The 21,434-nt window shown below is 40.3% G+C and overlaps 1 protein-coding gene across 4 annotated transcripts; it reads right to left on the bottom strand.

Moving 5' to 3' along the window:
* Positions 1–2,564: 2,564 nt before the first annotated feature.
* On the bottom strand, positions 2,565–21,297 carry LOC135490679 (ceramide kinase-like). 4 transcript variants are annotated; one of them, XR_010447758.1, is made up of 14 exons: positions 21,153–21,297; positions 20,300–20,410; positions 16,237–16,491; positions 15,327–15,455; positions 14,358–14,421; positions 13,492–13,637; positions 13,188–13,262; positions 12,617–12,769; positions 12,178–12,286; positions 11,847–11,917; positions 11,434–11,636; positions 10,154–10,341; positions 8,926–9,713; positions 2,565–8,299 (listed from the first exon to the last, which is right to left on the bottom strand). XR_010447758.1 is itself a non-coding variant. In XM_064776008.1 (13 exons), exons 1-13 carry the CDS (start codon positions 21,286–21,288, stop codon positions 9,578–9,580), a joined length of 1,776 nt encoding a protein of 591 aa, XP_064632078.1. In that variant the 5' UTR covers positions 21,289–21,297; the 3' UTR covers positions 2,565–9,577. The 4 variants fall into 4 exon arrangements, 3 of the variants coding, with proteins under 3 accessions (XP_064632078.1, XP_064632079.1, XP_064632080.1); XM_064776008.1 differs by having other exon boundaries at positions 2,565–9,713; XM_064776009.1 differs by having other exon boundaries at positions 2,565–9,713; positions 20,372–20,410.
* Positions 21,298–21,434: the final 137 nt, after the last annotated feature.

Raw genomic sequence — 21,434 nt, 5'->3', positions numbered from 1 at the left:
CTCCCTTGAAGGCAACATCACGGACAGTGATGCAGCGCTTGAGACCATTAAGCTCACTGCTCTGAAGAGTAGAGACCTCTCCTGAAGGCAACATCATGGAGAATGATTCAGAGAATGTAACCATTAGGCTTACTGCTCTTAACAGTCAAGATCTATCTTGAAGGCAACATCATGGACACTGATGCAGAGAATGAGACCGTAAGGCTTACTGCTCTTAGCAGTCAAAATGTCCCTTGAAGGCAACATCATGGAGAATGATTCAGAGAATGTAACCATTAGGCTTACTGCTCTTAACAGTCAAAATCTCTCGTGAAGGCAATATCATGGACACTGATGCAGAGAATGTTACCATTAGGCTTACTGCTCTTAACAGTCATGATCTATCTTGAAGGCAACATCATGGAGAATGATTCAGAGAATGTAACCATTAGCCTTACGGCTCTTAACAGTCAACATCCCTCTTGAAGGCAACATCATGGAGAAGATTCAGAGAATGTAACCATTAGGCTTACTAGTCTTAACAGTCAAAATCTCTCGTGAAGGCAATATCATCGACACTGATGCAGAGAATGAGACCATTATGCTCACTGCTCTTAATAGTAGAGACCACTCTTAAAGGCAACATCATGGAGAATGATTCAGAGAATATAACCATTAGGCTTACTGCTCTTAATAGTAGAGACCTCTGTTGAAGGCAACATCATGGAAAATGATTCAGAGAATGTAACCATTAGGCTTACTGCTCTTAATAGTCGAGAGCTCTCTTGAAGGCAACATCATGGAGAATGATTCAGTGGCTTACCGCTCTCAAAAGTTGCAGATGATGATACGATTACTCACTTTATAGTCAAGCTTTCTCTTGAAGGCAAATTCCCTCTTGGAATATAATGCTAGGAATGAAATCATGAACACTCCTTATAGTCAAAACCTCCCTTGATGACAAAAGCTCTTGGAATAATTATGATGCCGAGAATGAAATCGTGACTGCTCTTCATAGTAAAGGCCTCTTTTGAAGGCTAAATCCCCTTGCAATATTCATGAAACGCAAAGGTCGATATCATTAACTGTTTTTTTTTAATAGTCAAGACCTCTCTGTTAAGGCAATATCATGGGGTATGATGCAGAGATTTGATCTTGAAGGCAATATCCCTTTTGGTTCTTGATGATGCAGAAAACATCATTACAGAGTAACTGCTCTCTACTGAGGCTGCTCTTGCAATGATCTCGATTCCCATTCAAGAATTTCCGAAATTAAAAAGTGGGGATAGTTCCGGTGGCGAATGTCCACGTGTCAGGATTTGGCCCAGAGGGGTTGGGACAGCCAAAAGTTGGGACAGCCAAAAGTTGGGACATTTGATGATTTTGACCAGAGAATTTACCTATTTCACTGCTTTTGTCCACTTGAAATAAACGTTTTTGTCCCTTGAAATAAACGTGGCAGATTATGCATCTCTAGCATGCTCATTTAAAATGAGTGAAACAGAGCTGGGTTGTTCAAAACAACGTTAGCTTTAATGGAGTCATTAAAGTCTTTACGTGAAAATGTTAATTGGTTTAACTGAAAGGATAGGGCCTACTTAAAGTAACCGTTAGGGATAACGCAACTTTTGTGCTTTTGAACAACCGGGCCAGAACGCTTTATTGTGGGGATAATTGGGCGATTGCAGAGAATGAGATCAAGAGAATACTGGTCTTGGTCTAGATGACCCTGGGCAGCCCATCGCGTCGTCCAAATTTGGTCTCGATAGGGTGCTGGTTAGTGTGAGGTCTGAGGAACGAGGCCGGTCCACTGCGTCCGGAGTGTACTCTTAGTCATGTGAAAGATGTGCCGGAATTCCCGTGATTCCAGGCTTCTTTACGATGTCTTGGGACGATCACGGCCAAGAGACGGCTAACTTGCTCTTTCTGGTTTTCGTCTGTCCTTTTTGTCCGCATTCACTCCTGGTCAATCACCCGGTCGCCGGCCATGTGGACTATACATACACCCGCTGAAATCTCACAGTAGATCGAGTGAAACTTGGCAACGGTGATCACCATTGACGGCGCTTGGAGAATGACTCCCGGTGTGACGTTTGGTGCCTGTAGGCGGCGCTGTTGGTCTTTAACCTGCATCCTGAACCTCATGGTGGTATACTCCCTTTAAACATAGCCGGGGTTTAAATCTTGATAAGATGCAAAAACCTAAAATCAGTCATGGCCTATCTTTTTGCACCAAAGACAGTCATGACAGACATCATCTGATTGGCCAATAAGTCAGGAAGGCCAGAAAAGTGTTTTAAAGGGGGACTTGAGGCAGGAGAGGGGGTTTAAATTGGATGAATAGTATGCACAGTATTAGGGCACTGGGTCATGTTTGATTAATTCTGCACTAAATCATTGTACCAGCTTAAATAGCTTCAACATACTGAAGGAAAGGAGAGACCCCTATTGGCAACTTTGTGTAGCTTTATCTTGCCTACCTAGCTGCTGCCAATTGAGTCCCTTTAAGAGTAGTGACAAGGGAGATAACTCTGTCAGCACTGCACTGCAGAGAATGCAATGCAAAAGAACAAGAACAAACAAAATAGAAAATGAACTGTTTTATTCACAAATTGAGCGTGATATTACAGACTCACTGTGTGTTTCTTCTATTTAAGTGTGATTGAACTAGCTAATTGAACCCTATATTTCCATTATCGGAAATTTAACTTCACAAATCATGCCCGACAGGTCACACTCGCGAAGTGGGATAATTCTTATTTGGACATCCTGACAAGGGATAATACTAACTAAGTAACTAACTGAAATGATCATTTACAGCATCAGCCCTTGAGGCTTCAAAATGTTTTTCTGATCACATTTTCTTGGGGTGAGATACCCAAAATAAGAGCCAATCCCTGAAAGGCTATAAAAAGTGACTAACCTTATTGATATAAAGACTGATCGTGAACAGGATACTAGACATTACACAAAAAAAATCACACCATGGTAACTCATAAGGCCTTGCATTACACAGCATCAACATGTGGATCCAGCCACACTAAAGAACCTATTGTAGTTCATTTTTACTACAAGCTTACCACATCATAACTCACCATTTTATGATGACTGAGGTTTAAATCCTACGCTTATTGTTAAAGACTCTGCATGATTTTATCTATCAAAGGAAACCTTAACAAGTAATCGCCCCTCCCTGCACTCTTATTGGTGCTGATTGCCAATATGAAAATACAGTTATCATACAACAATTATATAACAGTGTCCTCACTCTAATATACATTATCACCCAGTGGGATCAACTGCAACCTCTCCGAGAATCACCTGCCTCTTCGAGTGATGGCCAACCACCTCTCTGAGCAAAACCAGCATTGGACTGACAGCAGGTCACCCAACTTGCAGCTTCTTCATTGTGTTGAGGTCATGCTAGGATAGCCAGGGAGCCATTATCAGGCTTTCAAACCAATGCTCCAACTCCGGCTTCACAGTTTGTGTTGTCACAGTTAAACGATTGCTCCCTTATCAACGTGCTACTGTAACGGCTAAAAGGCTAGAACCAGTGATGCAACATTGGTTTGAAAAATAAACATAGCATCTTGGTGGCCCTGGCATAGCCTTGTCACAGTTCTTCTTCTTCAGCGTTTGCTCTGCACTTGGAGGGGATTTTCTCATGGGAGTGTTCCCCCTCCAAGGTGGGATGCGTGACACTACGGTTATGCCCCAATTGGGTTAATTGGCCTAGTGAATCCGACTTCAACGCGTGGTTGAGTCCAGGCATTTTACTCATGTTTCTCACTTGGTGGGGTCTTTTGACCTGCCCTAGCATAGACACCAGATAAAGGGAACCTCGGTTTTAAGTCTTATTCGAAGGACTGTGAAGAGCGAGGAATTTTAGTTCCTTGAAAGCCAAGCCAAGCATACAGAAATACAATCCTGGGTTCTCCCCAGGCCTGTTTGCATGGTAGCCAGCAACGTCAACCACTAGGCTATGAATCTCCCAAACTAAACGAGCCAAATAAGCCTTATAAACCCTTGCAATCATACCCGAACCTGATCTTCAATTTTATGTTTGAAATGTTTATTTGTTTCATTTAGTTTGTCTTGTTTCATTTTGGGTCATTTCAACATTTGCATACTACATGTACCCAGTCCAACATGTTTATAACCAACCGGCATCCTTTTAAAATCCACCCAATATTCCATCACCTATTGTACCCCAAAAGAGTTGGTCCTGATACCAAACACATCAAACCACCCAAAATCTTGCTGAGAAAAAAAGACCTTAAAGACAAGAAACTTGAGTATGAACTTCAAATATTGAGAAATGATAAATTATTCAAGAAGCTAAAACTATTTACACGATGATGATAAATTGAACTATAGCATCCATCTATCTTGGTGAATGATCAATTGGACATTCTAAAATACCTTGGTATCGTAAAGTCAACTTTTAAATGGAAAATGCATAAGCCTCGTTCTGAGAGTGGAGTGTTTTGGACACGCAACCAAGATGCTCTACCAAAGTTCCCTCGGGTTGCACTAAAATGTGGAAACCATGCACACAGCTCACTTCAGAAGTTTGAGGCTCTCAAAACACTGCTTCAAACACAAATCAGCCAAGGAAGCATCAACCACCCTAAGTTTTTTAATGAGCACTACACATATTTGCTGAGAAAAACGCTCCAAATAGCCCATTTGCGCGGATTTTAGCATCACTTGAGCGAGCCGATGCGGACTTCCTATACGCGCTGCCGTAACATAATGTAAACAACGGCGCTACCGGCGCTCTGGGCAGGCGATGGATGGAATTTGCCAAATTCGCACATATTCAAGTTATTTTCGTGGCCTATCTTTTTAAGTTTGAGGTATTTTAGAATAGAAATTGAACCCTCGCTTCGGACCTTGGTTGAGTTACCAAGACACTCTCGGGTGGAGCTAAAATTTCGTCCAAACCCTCGCCTATCGGCTCGGGTTTGGACTGTATTTTAGCTCCACCCTCGAGTGTCTTGGTAACTCAACCAAGGTCCTCCGCCTCGGGTTCAATTCCTTAAGTTAAAAACTTGATAATTGGATATTTAAAAAAAAAACACAAAGGAGGGGGGGGGTGACTTTTTACAAATATCCAAAGTTATAAACTGTCCAAATTGATTCAGAACAGACACAAAGGTCTTTGTGTGGAGAAAAAAAACCCTACTGGGGTTACTTCAAACAGATAAATGTTGTTTAATTATGAAACACACTCATGAATCTAAATTGTCGGAAACAAGAAACACGATGAAATCACCAAAATTTGGATGAGGCACCAAAAGAATGGCATCAAATTTAAACAACCTAATTCATTTTTTAGCAAAGCATGATATTACAACTAATATTAGAGCTAAAACAAACTCATAATCCTCTCTAAACATTACCATCAAGTACGAAATGTCAGTCTCAAAACTCGATCATCATTTGAATGAAGCTCACATGAGTAATTTTCTTAAATTACATTTTTCAAATTAAATACAACAATAGCATTAAATAACAAGGTTATTTACAAAGTATTTACAGCACTAGTGTCTGAGAAATTACAGAATGCTTTCAACTTGTCACACTGAGAGTAAGATGTTAGCTCCTCTCTATAAAATAATTAACGTATAATTGTTGTTGGCGTTGTTACCGATATCCTCCCTGATATCGCATCGAAGGCGAGTGAATGAGTTTATAATGTGGAGACTAGATTGTATTCACGAGGTTTAGATGTGGATAAATTTTTCACCTCCATCTGAAAATGACTCTTACTACCAAAATATTTCTGTCTTAATCACATTCCTTGGGACAGAAAAATCCATGTTGCCCTCGACAAACGGCTATATTAGATAATCGTTCCCTAGAAAACCCATAAGAACAATGGGTCCTTTGATAATTCAATTAATGATTTCTTTCAGTAACTTAGCACTGGTCAAAATCAAACGTTTTTATAACATTTTCATAATCACTGACATTATTCAACACTCTGTGATTTTATCTTTAAAGTCACACACTGTTGGTTTATTAGGCAGGATGGTGGCAAAAAAGTCCGCCATTCATCAAATTTGACTAGCCCAATGATATTCATCGCCTCTGACCCGTAGTTGAAAAAAAAATTGTGGATATCTGAAGCCTTGCGAACCTCCTACAAAAATGCCTTAAGAAAGGACAGTTTTTGATTATTTGTCTAAAACAAGTTAAAAGTAATTTAAAGCAATACCCTGTCTTTACTCTTACTGCCTTCTAACCAATCAAAAGAGAGACACAACAAACAAGGTAACCCGACAGGCAGCGACCCTCGGCTAATGTTGTCTGTGTCTCTGTAAATCCTGTCAACTATGACACTATTTACAACGTGGTCTGTTTCTCTGTAAACATGGTAAATCATGTCAACTTTGACATTCGTTCAATGTGTTCTGTGTCTCTGTAAATCATGTCAACTTTACCATTATTTCAATGTGTTCTCATCTGTAAATCATGTCAACTTTGACATTATTTCAATGTGTTCTCATCTGTAAATCATGTCAACTTTACCATTGTTTCAATGTGTTCTCATCTGTAAATCATGTCAACTTTGACATTATTTCAATGTGTTCTCATCTGTAAATCATGTCAACTTTACCATTATTTCAATGTGTTCTCATCTGTAAATCATGTCAACTTTGACATTATTTCAATGTGTTCTCATCTGTAAATCATGTCAACTTTGACATTATTTCAATGTGTCCTGTGTCTCTGTAAATCATGTCAACTTTGACATTATTTACAACCTAGTCTGTATCTCGCTGATACTGCACCAATTTTGTGTGCTTTAAAGCTATAGATACTGTGCGAATATACAAAGCTCTTGGGCAAACACTGTAAAGTGTGTCTAGTTGAAAGAGGGTTCAGGGTCGAGTTCCTGGTCAATTATATTGTCCAATTCTACCTTCTTGGTCCCAAATGATGGCCTGTGACACCAGGTTGACACTCACATAGTTGAGAAGGCGCAGTCAGCCATATACACTAAACTCCTGTGCAGTCACGTCAAGGAACTACCAACACAGGCTGCCACTGGTAGAGAGGATATTCTACACTTTGCTTGGAAAGTAATTGGAAACTAGTATTGGGCAATTCGCCTAACAGCAAATTGCAGACCATATCCCTGGTGAAAGTATTTTGTCATGTTGAGAAATTAGGTTTGCACCAGGATATAACCAGATAAATCAGAGGCAAATAACCCTGAATAACCAGCTGAATTAGGTTGTGACAGTAGGTGCATCATAAATACTAGAATTAGCGATGGTTCTGGGACTGCAACAACTCAGCATATGGATGGTCAGAATCCAGCAGACAACAAGCAAATGTAATCTGAATCTCAACATCTTTCGTATCTTTTGATGAGTTTTCTGGTCGAGTGAGGGAAACCAGTTGGCCATCTGATATGGCTGGTGGGGATGAAAGCTCCCAATGTTTGGACGACCAATAACACATTGCGTCTCCACAGTATTTATATTATAATACCTCCCTCCATGCACACATGGTTCTGCTGCCAATTTTTTCTTCAAATGATCTAGTTGTCAATCATGCACTTGTGGGTACTGGCACCACGTAGGTAACTTCTGATCTGATCTTAAGTGGCAGGTTTTTGGTGCTTTGTCCTGGTGCTCATTTTTAAGATGACAAAACACTATCACCAGGGATATGGTCTGCAATTGCTGTTAGGAAAGTCACAACCTGGGGACAAAAAATAAATGTGATTTAGACTTCGCATTCCTTTGAAGTGTAGGTTGCAACATCCCAGGCCATTGATGCACGCATGGTCACAACATAGGGGCAACCGGGAATCATGGCAAGGATTTTTACAACCATTCTTTTGAGGTGTAGATTGTGATGCGAGGGAAGTGTCTTGATCTCTACATAAAATTCCTTCGACATGGTGCAACAAACCAGTCCAGTAGATATATACATGGTCATAGCATACGGCATCGAGACAACCAGTATGCAAGGTTACGGCCAGGCCCAAGGGGTATGACCGATCAGCACTAAGAGTAAAAACGTAAAATGCAATAATATCTTTTTAAACTAACTGCCACAGTAGGTTTATTTATTCAGTCTTTTTGAAGTAAAAGTATTACAGTGAAAAGAACGAAATACGGCTGGAATATTATACTGGTTTGTCTTCGGACGGCAAATTCAGCACTGCACCGATGTCAAGGTTAAGACGGTTATACGACTTTGCCTCATCAGCTCCTCGTGGTCAAGGCTCCTATATCCGTGACTGATGCGGTCGCAGAACAGAACAGATGCTGATCATCCCGGTCACTGCGTCAGGCTGTAAAACAGAGCGAGGAAATATTTTAACTTCACCAGAAGTTTTATCATTCATTATTCAGACCAACAGACACTGACTACCTGCTAATAGTCTATGAATTTCATTGTCATAATTCAGAACAAACACTTATCACCTTTGCTGACAATATTTTCAGAAGGTGTGTACATTCGTGTGTCCATTTACACTGCACGTGTATACGTGCTTTACTGTACATTTCTACAGGAGTGAGCAGGATGTACAGAAAAACGATCTCCAAAACTGTTGCTTTCAGCACTCGCGACACGTTAAGCGAGGTTTTAGCAATTATTTTCAGTGAAGGTATATCTCATGTGTAGAGTCTGGGTGATTTTGAGACATTCTTAGGTGTTTAAGGCGCACAGTTTGATGAAACTTGCCCGAATTCGTAATTTTTTTGATGAATGTATATCCGCCATTGCGGGGATCTGGAAACTTTCGGATGACAAGTTTGCCTCAAAAGATGGACGGGCTCCCTATAATCACCCAAACTAACAGCGAACATATATTCTTAAGATCCTTTTCTTGACCTCTGATGAGTTAATTTTGTCTGATGCAGTGTTTCAACACAAATTTGAGGGCGATTACAATCACGAAAAATTCACACTCACCCAGTCCAGAATGCGTAGACGAAATGTCTGTTGGCTCTTCAATGTAGGGGGTATCCTCCCACCTGTTCAGGTCGGGACAGATAAACGTTGAGCAACTTGCCTAATCGGTAAAAACGCGGGAGGCAGTGCTATTACCGGAACGGTTCAGAACCGGCGATTTTCATCAAAAATCACCCGAAAACTAAAAAAGTAAGCAACGGCTGCAAAAATAAAGTACACGTTGTTCGTTAGCAGGTTATGAAACGTAACCTAACCAAATTTCAGGTCGTTCCGTGCGGCAGTTTCGGAGATACGTGTCGAAAACCACATCCCTCTGGTCCTGGCGATCGGCTCAGTAAAAACAATAGACCATATCCACGGAGTTGTGGATATGGTCTAACAAGACCCATTCTGAATGACTTAGAACCTCAATTCAATCCCTCCTTTGAAGTGAGCACAGATTGACACACACCGAGCTGGGCAGTCCTCACACCGGTATACTTATAAACAACCTGATCTGAATGACAGAAGACCTGCCAAAAGTAAATTCACCATTCATGCGACCACAGAATTTAGCATTCCTTGTCCTCATCCGGCCAAAATCAGACACAAACCCTTCTAAACAGACTAGGATGAAGCCCTTAATTTAAGTCATTTCGGGAGACGAATAGTTCTAAATGACGTAGGATCTACTGAAACTGAAACGATCTTTTGTTCGACCACAAGTCGACACACACAAAGATGCGCAGTCCTCCTTCACTTCCTCTTCAATACCTCGACAGAAAAGTTTGATAAGTTGGCAGTGGACTCTGGAAAAGGAGACAATAAATGCACATTAAATGGATAAATATATGAAGATCAACATTGGAATCTCTCTATTTAGTACACCCCTAAGTGCTGTCCTCAATAGCCACTTACAGTGGAGTGTTGTTAATAGGGAAGTGTACTGATTACAATGGTCAACTTGGATGGAAATCGGACAAGAAACCTTCTGTCGCAATTTATTCCAGTTACCACTTTATTCCAGCTTGATTTACCGAACTGACAACGTTTTGAATTGACGAGATGTAAAAACCATGGTGGTCAAGATGATCTAAACGTGACATGATCTACTTATCTACGCTCGACTGCTTAATAAACATGTTAAACTTTCACACTGTTCGTTTTTAAGTTTTGTTGCAGTGTGTCATACCTCTGCTTCTGTTCTGCATGACATGTTTAAAATCAACGAAAAAGCATCTATACTCACTTGACATGGACCGACGCCTGGTCCAAACACTCTCCATCACAATTCCAAACGCTATTATGGGTTGAACTCCGTCGCAGACGTTGCTCGCCATCGTTGGAACTTTCGCTAACCTGTTCTTCCATATCCTCAATTAATGGCTTGAACTTAAACTCCTTCACTCTGTGCACTTGGATGAAGTTGAAGTCAAACTGGAAATAGAAATTGACACTTGATTGAAAAGACTCATTACTATGTTGATGTTCTGTTCCATGTCTTTGCTCCTACCTTCTGTGTTATTATTGTAAGCTAACACCTAATTGTAGTGCGCAAGGGCATAACCAGTAACCTTGTGGACAATAAACTAGTACATCGTTGAGACACCATCTCTGCCGTTTTTCCTTCCCCCTTGTTCCTTCTTCATGGTCGGTAGAAGTCTAAATTATTTGAGTGCCTTTTATTTTCATGTCTTTTGCATCTGCAGACAATTGCAAGGACATCCGTACATTCACCTCCACAGGGTTTGAGCATCAGTACCAAGCCAGGGTATGGTCGCCAGGGTATGGTCCCCAGGACTCCCTGTCCCCCACTGAAGCAGTTGCATCAGACTAATTCATCAATGCTAGGACCTCCTAGTCATCCACTACCACCCCGTGTCACCAACACCACTCTTTTGGTATTTGATAAAGCTCAGTGAGACGCTGTATTCATTCAGGGTGCGGGCTAGCAAGCCGCAATAATTCTCACTTTCACCGCTTTTAGGATCTACAGGCAATCTGACTGAAATCACTTTAACCGTGTTGTCAAACCGCTTAACTAAAAGAATACTAAAGGTTGCAATTTCACAAAAACGCAAAATGAAATGGCTGTAAATACTTCCAGTATCACAGTAGAGGGTATTAACAAAATTTATGATACAAAGAAAAACATGCAAAAAATGATAATCGGCGTTGCCTCACCTGATCAGAATCCTTTTTGCACCAACAGAAAAAAAATCGTAAAGGAACTATTTCAAAGCCCTAAATACTGTCACTCCCTAATTCATAAAGAAACTGGTCAACATAGATTCTGTCAATATCGGCAAGAAAATATGGCAGAATTTTTTTTCATGACAGCTGGCAAAGAGCTGATAAATTTCCTATGCAGGTCAGTCTACATAGTACAAACAAATACTTTCAACTTCATTCATTTCATCCAAATTACAGAAGCAAATCTCTTATCCTTTTTTCGAGACAAAAACATTTTTAAGAAAAACGAATTTAACAGAACACAAAGTTTGAAGAAAAAACCATCCTGCACCTCACCTGGTCAGAATCTTTCTTGGCAGTCCTCATCAAGTGGCGAAGGAAATTTACCCGCGAGCAATTAGATGTCAGCACGAGATCAGCATAGCCGTCGCCTAGGTGACCAGAGGGTGTGGCGCCATCTGGAGATTTAGCGCAACGACAGCTCATGTTGTAGGCGTTGACGCTCACGAAACGTCCTCGTATACGTCGCCAGTTACCCACTGAAATCAAGGAGAAAACATCAATGTGACCGGCCAGAGATTTCCTAATGATGAACCAATTAATTTCAAGTTCATTTTATCAAATGCATTGTAGCATAATACTGCGTTGACGGTATATTAATTTTTTATTAGTTCCCTACTCAATTCTAGATGATACCAAGAGTTCATAACGACTAGTCTATATGAATTCTTGACAATACCGATACTCACTACTTTCTGATCCCGAATCAGCTCCCTCCTTTTCCCTGTGTAACTGCGACGCTTCATGGCAAACTTCACAACTAAATGGAAGAAAGAGTCAATTAATTAAAAAATTTCAACATTCAATAGAAAACAACGTCTCCCGGTAAAGTGGTATGCTCTACACATACTGCATATAGAGAAAATCTTCATGCAGTCTGAAGTAAGAGCGTTTAGGTCATCATTATGGTCAGACAGACTGCTAGATGGATGGACTGATAAGTAATATGGACAGACGGACAGACACCGAAGGGGACAACAAGACCCCTCAGCCACTGGCTTGGTAATTTCCCAAACTTACCCAGCATGACAGCGAGTACCATCACGGGGATGACTGTCCTTCATATTAGAACTCGGCAGGAATGACACTTCGCCCTCATACAGCTTATTCCTACAGAAGTTTTTCACACCTGAAAGAAAATAACATGGCGTTAAATAGTCACAAGTGTTTCATTTTTGCCGATTTGCAGAAACAAAACTAAAGAATTTTTTATTAAAGAATGGAAAACAAGCTTTCGGCGAACAATCTACCAGAAGAAAACTGTGAACCAAAACAAAAAATCAATTGCAAAAAAATGGGCACAAAAATTAACAGTTATCAGTACCCCCTCAAGTTTTCGCATATTTTACAACGTTTCTTTTTGAACATGATCCCTCGGCCGCAATGAGGGTTATATTTTTGTACAAGTCTCCAGCAATGCCTATTACTGGGAAGCCTCAAATGTGTGCTACAACCTTACCGAGATAATCATAACGCTTTGGTCCCATCCATCGTAAGTCTTCGCTTTCCTTTATTATATCACCGTAGAAGCCATATCCCATTAACGTCGCACCATAACGCAGGAACTGGTTCCCCTGGTGTACAGAGAACACATCTATGCCTCGCGAATCACCTGAAAATGATTATGACTTTATACCAATGTTGAAATTCAGTAAACTTTGTGTATTTACATGTACCTTTTTTGTGGCCGAGGAAAGCTAAATGTTCTTTCAACAGGTCTGACCTAAACTTCACATCCTGAAGAAGTACAGCCTGCTTATCGAGAACGGCACCTCATGACGTCATTCGACCATCATATGCAATAACTCGAATTCCGATCACAATTGTAACATTAAGTTAAGTTAGAAATCAAATGCGTATTTCTCCAAAAATCCCATGGTGAACTGAAAACTGCCACAGTAGAAATGTTCTTTTGATGTTTTTCTTCACATGTGCAAACGGACAGTTTGGAGAGGACTTCAAACCAGATGATTTTCCCAATAAGTCGACTGACCACAAGCCTGATTTAACACAGCAAGAACCTATCTTACCTAATATGATATGTAATGCTGACGTTATGGGGTCATTGTAACCATGGCAACAGTGGGATACGGTGTCTGTTGAACCTGCGAGAGAAAGACAAATTACTAGAGTCAAACCTTGTTATGGTACATAACTGCATTTCCTTTTTTCTGAACCGCCAGTGATTACAAATGGCGTACCCCTCTAAAGATCGGAAGAGCAGTCAATCGGATGAACCCCAGCGTGAAACCTTCTGCGTGATGTCATTTTAAACTAACAATAGAAATGACGTCATCAGCTATTGTTGTTGTTACAATGTTTGTCAATTCTTACCAGCTGGAATGATGCCAATTCGTATATCTGGACAATATTGTTGATTTCTTGGCCCGTTTTCCATCAGTCCTAGGTCCATACGTTTTCGTAACAGCAAACCGTGTAGCAATTCTGAGAACATTCCATCTCCACCGACACACACGACCCTGGAACAGAAGTAAGCACATAATCCAGATCTTAATGGAAAGCGTGGCTGTCAGACTCTTAATCCTAGGGTCAAACCCAAGTCTGGTCACTGCCATTCAAGGTCAAGCTCAACTTAGCGCTGAAATGACGGCAGCTCTTTGACACCCCAGAGAGCCACCGTAGAGACCTACAATGAAGACACTTGCTGTGAAAACTTTGGATACAGACCTTGGCCAGTGAAAAACACTACATAAAAGCTGCAATGGTGAAGTCGTATCAGATAAGATGATAAAATAGTGACTAGGTTTAAGTTCTGGACTTGTAGTTGTAGACTGCTTGTCAATGTCCAAGACAAAGCTCTAGATATTTCCACATGAGCAAAAGACTCTAACAGTGCCATCTCCTTTGAACCTACCTACATGATGTTTCAGAAAGCACTCTAACAGTGCCGTCTCCTTTAAACCTACCCACAGAATGTCTCAGATTGCACTCTAACACAATAGTAACAGTGCAATCTTCTTTAAAGCCACCAACATAATGTTTCAGATTGCACTCTAACAGTGCCATCTCCCTTAAACCTACCCACAGAACGTCTCAGACAGTGCAATCTTCTTTAGAGCCACCAACATAACATTTCAGATTGCACTCTAACAGTGCCGTCTCCTTTAAACCTACCCACATAACATCTCAGATTGCACTCTAACACATAACAGTAACAGTGCCTTCTTCTTTAAACCTACCCATCATAATGTTTCAGATTGCACTCTAACAGCATGTCCCGGGCATGGTTGGCACGCTTTGTGACTGAAAGTAGAACAAAGAAAATCTAGATTCAGTGTGGAGGTCAGTGGTTCAAAAGTGGTTCAAACTTTTTTGTCTGAATATTTTATATGCTCATCTATGGACGCTCTCACTCGATGTGTACCCTATGGTGTCAGCAAGAGAATGCCTTACTTTCGATTTGTGCACAGGTGGCAATGGGGAGATTCTGTAGAAGACCCAAATGCTCAACACGAACATTCCCAACAGCTTTCTTACGTCTTATTTCATGCATAAACCAACCAGAAATAAGATTGATGAATATTGGTGGAGTTATCTGGTGTTTTAGTTCCAGAGATAGAGTATACTGAAATGGTCCCCAGCCATATCACTCAGACATACACAACAGCCTCCAGCTGAGCCATGTCAATGACAGAATAAAAACACTTATTATTATGCACATACACCTGTACATATATGCGTACAACTGTCATAAAGCTCGCAGACAAACTGTGCTGCGACCGGCTGGAGGATATTTACTGTGTGGAGAGCAAATGTGGAAATGGGAGTTCAGATACTAGAAATTACAATGTCATGCCAAACAAAAGGAATAAACCAGAACGCCTATACTACATGCTGGCTTATGTCAAACGTATCGCCGGATGTCAGCCAATGTTTTTTTTGCAGATGGTACAATTTCAGAATTGGCACAATACCAATATCAAATAAATCTGTGCTACTGTGTCATAATTAATTATGAGCGCACAATTCAACCAATTAAAAGAAATTTGTGTTAGAACCAGGAACACTGATAGTGTTGCTTTGCCCTTTAAAATTTATGCATTGGCACAATTCTCAACTTTCTAGGAAGTAGGAGCAATTTTCATGATATCTTTAATATGGTACCCGTAACCCCCAGTGTCAGTATGAGAAGATTTCACGATACCTACCAACAACCTCTGTAGACACTGCCGCCAGTTCCAACAGTGGCGCCACCTTTTCTGCATAGATTTTCTGTCCCTTGCGGAGACCGCCATGCGGGTTGACGAACACGAGCAACTTCCGTGGTCGATTATATTCTGATGAGAAAAGAAGATAAGGGATTGACCGTGGGTTTTTTAATGAATTATGAAAACTGAAAACTCAAATATCTGTGATGACATGGATTAAAGGTGAAGGGAGTCCAGACCATAGCTTTGACATAGAAAGCATCATCATAACTGCTATTATGGTTTTGCTGCAATCAAATTCCCATAAAATTGGAGAATCTCCAATACCAAGTCCTCAGTCCTTGTTTAAATACTTGAAATGTGAAAATTGCTCATGACATGCAAGAGTTCCAGTGAAGTAATTACATCCATTGTCCATAATGTTGGAAGGGAGCCAGGTACCATTTGGTGTGCTAATTCAAAAGGTCACCGTTGATACAATTATATAAGTGTGCACGACAATGGGTTATTTTTTATCTTCATTTACACACAATGGTTAAATTCTTTGCCAAAATTCCTGTCCTATCTCACAACTAGATTTTCTATGACTGAGCCTGTTTGCCTAGAGGTTGAAGGTTCAAGCCCTGTTGATGTGACTCTTTCCAATGCTGCTTGTTACATGTAATAGTCAGCTGCCAATCAGTTTTTAAAATATGGGGCACAAAACTGCATTCTTATTATCAAATTTCTTTCAGTTTTTTCTAACCAACAGATTTTTTTTCACAACTTTGATGTTCCCAAAGCTAGGTTAATCACAAAATCCGTGAAAAAAACTGCGAAAATTGGCAATTTACAGTATATAAAGACTGACATTGTTTCTCACGGAAGTCACAAGAAGCACAATTTGAGCAAGACATTACCACATCCTCACCTGGAGCAAATAAACAATCCTGTATTTTTGAGACCCACAACTGACACGTCTTCGCATCACGACACTGGAACAAAATCTTACGGTCACGCCACCTATGCTTTGTTATGCGCCGTATGATGTAGACAATAAACGTCGTGCATGTGCTATTCAGAGACATCAGCTCGAGGCCTCGTGTTTCCCTCGCACGTCCGGAGCGCTTCTTTTCCGACGTGACCGTGATCACGTCACGGAGGTCTATCAGATGAATATCATGTCCTAAAAAAACAGACAGATTCGCATTTAAATTTACAAATTCTAACCTTTCGGGGATTGAGACAATATGTCATTTATTTTGTAAACCTTGCAATACAGTGGAACCTCCCTTAGCGATACCTCTCTATTAAGGACAACCTCTCTATTAAGGACAACCTCTCTATTAAGGACATTAGTTTTGGTCCCAAATTGGTTGTTTCCATTCAGTTTGCCCTCTCTAATCAGGACACCTCACTATCAAGGACAGCACTTCTCAGTCCCAAGGGTGTCCTTAATAGAGTAATGCCAAAATACTGTAATACTGTAATGCCAAAATAGTTTAGGATATCGTATCGCAAGTTTTCCCCACTTCATTTGAATTGAAACATTCCTGGGCCACGAACCAAAACATAAGTCTAACTGGATTCAAGCACTTTTCTGCATTCACCAGGTGAAGTTGTGGTCTTGATTTGAGGCCATGGGCCCTTATCAGCTCTCTACCCTCCAGTAACATTCTCAAAAACAGACTTTTTGGTCATTGGCAGGGCTGGACACAGGCGCGTGAAAATACGAGCTCAATAGCACCCTCAGCCCCCCAGTCGAGACTGACAAACACCCCAACCACCCCCTCCCCACTGACAACACATGTAAAAGAAAAGCTCTATTCTTTTATGTGAATTGTCAGTGCAGGGGGGGGGGTATTGAGCTCTTATTTTCATGTGCCTGTGGGCTGGAACCAGGATCTTAAAAAGGGAGAGCATAAAATTGCGAGTGCTGGAGGTGCGCAGCCAAGCCCCCAAAATATTTGAAGATTTTTAAAGTGTCTCGTTAGCCCAAAATACGTGTCGACCTAAGTATCAGTATGCATATTCATGAGGCATTGAAATGAAGTTCAACTCCATTACTGTTCTAAATTTACTGTGTGTCTATTGACATTGTCCCCAGTGAAATATTTGGCCTTGATATTCAAATGTACAACAATATCAATGGACTGACTTTGTGGGCTTTGTCTGAGTGGATTAGGTTTTACAGGCATTGAACCATTTTTCAAGTACGCCTGCACTAAGGGGTAAAGTCATTGACCCTATTATTGCAAATAACACAGTGTGGAGTGAATAATTCAGATGCCTGGGGTCTGCTAATGAGGCCACACTGCACAATGGTAGGCCTTAGCCTCTTTCCGAGGCATTTAATCTGAATGCATCGGACCTAATGGCCTTTTCTGTCATTCTTTGTGCAGACGTGAGACGATTATAAATTATGTTGCTCCTCACTTTCACAAAAGTTAAATATACACATATTTTAAAGGTTTTATGGACTTAAGATTTAAAGAATGCATTTTAAATGGGTTTTTTTAAGGCATCTTGGTACTTTGTATGCTAGGAGGTTGTTGTTTTTCTATTCGATAACTCGTCGACCCCTGGTGTCCCGCCTTATGTCAGTCTGACATGGTCAATACAGTCGGGAAAAACAATTGGTTCAAGCAATCTGCACAACAGATCAATTTACTAAGATAGAGCCGACAGCCCTGCGCAAGTTAGAAATTTTTGATGGCGATGCTGAAGGCTCTCACATCCTTAGTAATATTTCATGTTTACCAAGATGCCGATATGAACAAAAACGTGCCAAAAAGAAAACCAAGGTCTTTGCACGGCGAGTAAGAGAGTGGTTGTGTGATAGTTCGAAGCTGTGACTCACTGCGAGGGATCAGTGGCAGACCAAACTATATGCAGCAGTGCACCAACCACATCGACGACAACCCCATGTTCCCCAATCCATCCCCTTGGTTTATCCAGCTGACAAACAAGAATATCTTGATAGGTTTTTTATTGGTCAGACCAGGGAGGACCTTTCCGTAACCACCACGTGGTGCCGGCTGTCACTAAGGTGAGCACGGCTTTGTCATGTGATGCAAGGGAATCGACAAGTTCCAGCAACCGCCTCGGTTTTCTTCTTTTAACAACGCAAACAGAATGAGCAGAATGCTATCATCAACTCAAAATGATGTTACAACATCATACATGATGTCAAACTGGCAGGCACCTGCTCTGTCGTGACATCATAGGTATTTTAACTTTAGAGCCCTTGTTTTAAAAGAGTCCGATCGGATTCTTGCCAGTAGGGAGACAAGTTAAATTCATCACTTGACAAAACCATCATACCCGAATGACAACCAGCATCAGCTAGCTTGATACCAGTACGCCATTATTGATGATGAAATTGAATAACTTGTAATTCCTGATATGATACAATGAACCAATGAGTTGTGCAGCAGTCGATCAATGATCAATAGAATAATTTACCCACCACCAGTGGTCATCGTGCTAAGTGAATAAGTGATATTACCATGCACAGCTGATTGCAGATGGTGGCAATGTAATGTACATTGCGGAACCTCCCTTAGCGGACACCTCTCTATTAAGGACAACCTCTCTATTATGGACACTAGGTTTGGTCCCAAATTGGTGGTTTCCAGTCAATTTGACCTCTCTAATCAGGACACCTCTCTATTAAAGACAGCAATTGTCAGCCCGGGGGTGTCCTTAATAGAGAGGTACAACTGTAACTACAATGTTCTAATTTATGAGATATTTCCTGGGTACTGACATACATTATACAACATGTGTGACCATCACAAAATGATAAATCTTGTTATATATATGAAAACAATTATATAGGCAAATGAACATAACAAAGCCTTCATACTGAGACACAAGATGGGCACCTAACTGCTTGGTAATATGTGACTCGCTCTACCAAAACTAGGCGCTTGTCACATCTGAACTTGACAGGTTGATACGGACTTGTTGTTCATTTCCCTATTGTAGACCTTTTGTGAAATCTATTACAAACTGATTTAGTTACATTTCACCAAAGGTCTACAATAGGGAAATGAACAACAAGTCCGTATCAACCTGTCAAGTTCAGATGCGACAAGCGCCTAATTTTGGTAGAGCGGGTCACATATGCCATTAACAATGCCATTGGTCCAACTGTAAATGTTAACTTTGAGCCCAAATTCAGAACAAAACACGCAAAAGTGATGAAGGAGAGTTTCTTTAAAACATAAAACAACAGAATGTTATTTTAAATAAGTAAAATGTAAACTGAACAGTTATTAAAAGTAAAATGTAATCTTTTTTGAAAAGAAAGAACTGTCACTAACTGGGATTAGGAGTATGATACACAAGAAATAGAGAGTGTGAGGAAGGATTGTTTCCTGTTGATTTTTAGGTGTGTGAAGAAACATCACAAATATTTTTAAAATCAGTCCATACCTTGACAGGGTAGGAAATTTATAAAATATTTTTTTTGAATAACGATTTTTTCTCACTATCCTTGCTAAATGAACACCTCAGGAACATTCTTATTACTGGTATTCATGCACATGGTATTTTCATGAGGGGTGCTTCTGTGATCATGCTTGAAAAAGACACTTTTATTCTGGTCCATGATAACCTGTTGATATAGACAATTTTCACAATTCTCACAATTTTCGAAGTACTAACAAGGGGTAGGGGGATGAGGCAAAAAGGATACTGGAACAAAAGGCTTGACAGCAGAATCCCTCACAACCGCTTCAAGGAGGGGTTAAATGGACATGGATCAGATGGTAACACGAGACATGATGGAAGGGTACGTTCATAAGGAATTAGACACAGTCACTAAATGAAGGATTGTGAAAAATTGGAATTCAAGTTTTTCATGGACCATAATGTCTTTTTCATTCTTTTGATTTAAAAAAGATACCAGTACCACATTCTATCAAGAATGGATAGCTGAACATATATACAACGATAACTTAAATGTCAAAACTGATAAAATTTCCTACCCTGGTTCCCACCACAGCAGGTTTTTAACAACGAAAACACACCACCCAAATGACACTTCTGAAAATGCTCACTGGTATTTTTTTGCTCGGGACTATCATTAGTATTGGGTTCTGAAAATGAAATAAATAAAAATCATATTGTTAATAATTAAATTGCATGCAAAATTCAATACATGCAACTCAAGACCAATCCTAAACAAACACCTGTTCAGTGTTGTATGGGGAATTTTGGATTCTCTCCAGAATTGACTCGGAGCCCTCTTCCATGGTATCGAAATCGAGCAGCAGGTTGACCGATCACCATGATAATCAACAGCTGAGTTTGAACACTTGAACACTAAGGCCATCAGCGAGTGCAGGACATCTCATTGCTGTTTCAATCGTGACATTCTGCGTAATACTGCAGGAATTTCATCAGTAATAATGTTGTGGTGTAAATAACGATAATTATAAGCAAAACGTGGCGATATTGAAAATCTTTGAACTTCATATAACTTCATTTATACAATCATTATAATAAACGTTGTGCTAAATTTTTAACTAATCATTTCTGTGCCGTGGACTTTATTACGATTATTAAATGATAATTAGGGCCTACTTCGGTCTTCGCTCGCATACCATCATCCTCAGAAAGGAACATTACACAGAGTACAACCTATTCAGGAACAACCGAGAAACCACATCATGAAATACAAAAGCATCAACACATACTGACATACGGTATCTTACTATCTACGTACAAGTCAAATGTACACAACAGCTGATAGTGATGCACTAAATCAAACAATGGCAGAGATGGAAATGTCAGAAATGAAAAGGGACAAATCGATTGCAATTTCAGGGGTTTACTCACTTGATACGCTCTCAGAACTTTGTCCATTGTATGCACCAGAACTACGGGCATTGTCCCAATAAATAACTGAGTTTGTTAACGTGACGGTATACTGTTTATTTTCTATTTCTATAGTGGACTGCAAGACGGGATCCATGCCCCCAGAGGCCATGTTGACAAGTAAGCACTTTGCCCTAGCGGCAGAATTGATAACCATTAAATTAGGTCATGGGGTGACCAAAAACAATAAAAAAACACTATTATTTACTAGAATAGTAAGATTTGAAATGTTTTTTCAAGCGC

This window comes from Lineus longissimus, chromosome 7 (genome assembly GCF_910592395.1).
Source record: "Lineus longissimus chromosome 7, tnLinLong1.2, whole genome shotgun sequence".
In the NCBI taxonomy this organism is placed as follows: Eukaryota; Metazoa; Nemertea; class Pilidiophora; order Heteronemertea; family Lineidae; genus Lineus; species Lineus longissimus.
This window is presented reverse-complemented; position numbering and strand designations above follow the sequence as displayed.

Bases quoted from the DNA above. Each gene is read 5' to 3' on its own strand.
- LOC135490679 (XM_064776008.1), bottom strand. From the start codon at position 21,288: ATGGATCCCGTCTTGCAGTCCACTATAGAAATAGAAAATAAACAGTAT. The intron at 14,422-15,326 runs GTAGGTATCGTG...TTCTACTTTCAG, and splicing joins AGTGTCTACAGAGGTTGTTG to TCACAAAGCGTGCCAACCAT. The intron at 11,918-12,177 runs GTAAGTTTGGGA...TCTTCCATTTAG, and splicing joins GGTACTCGCTGTCATGCTGG to TTGTGAAGTTTGCCATGAAG.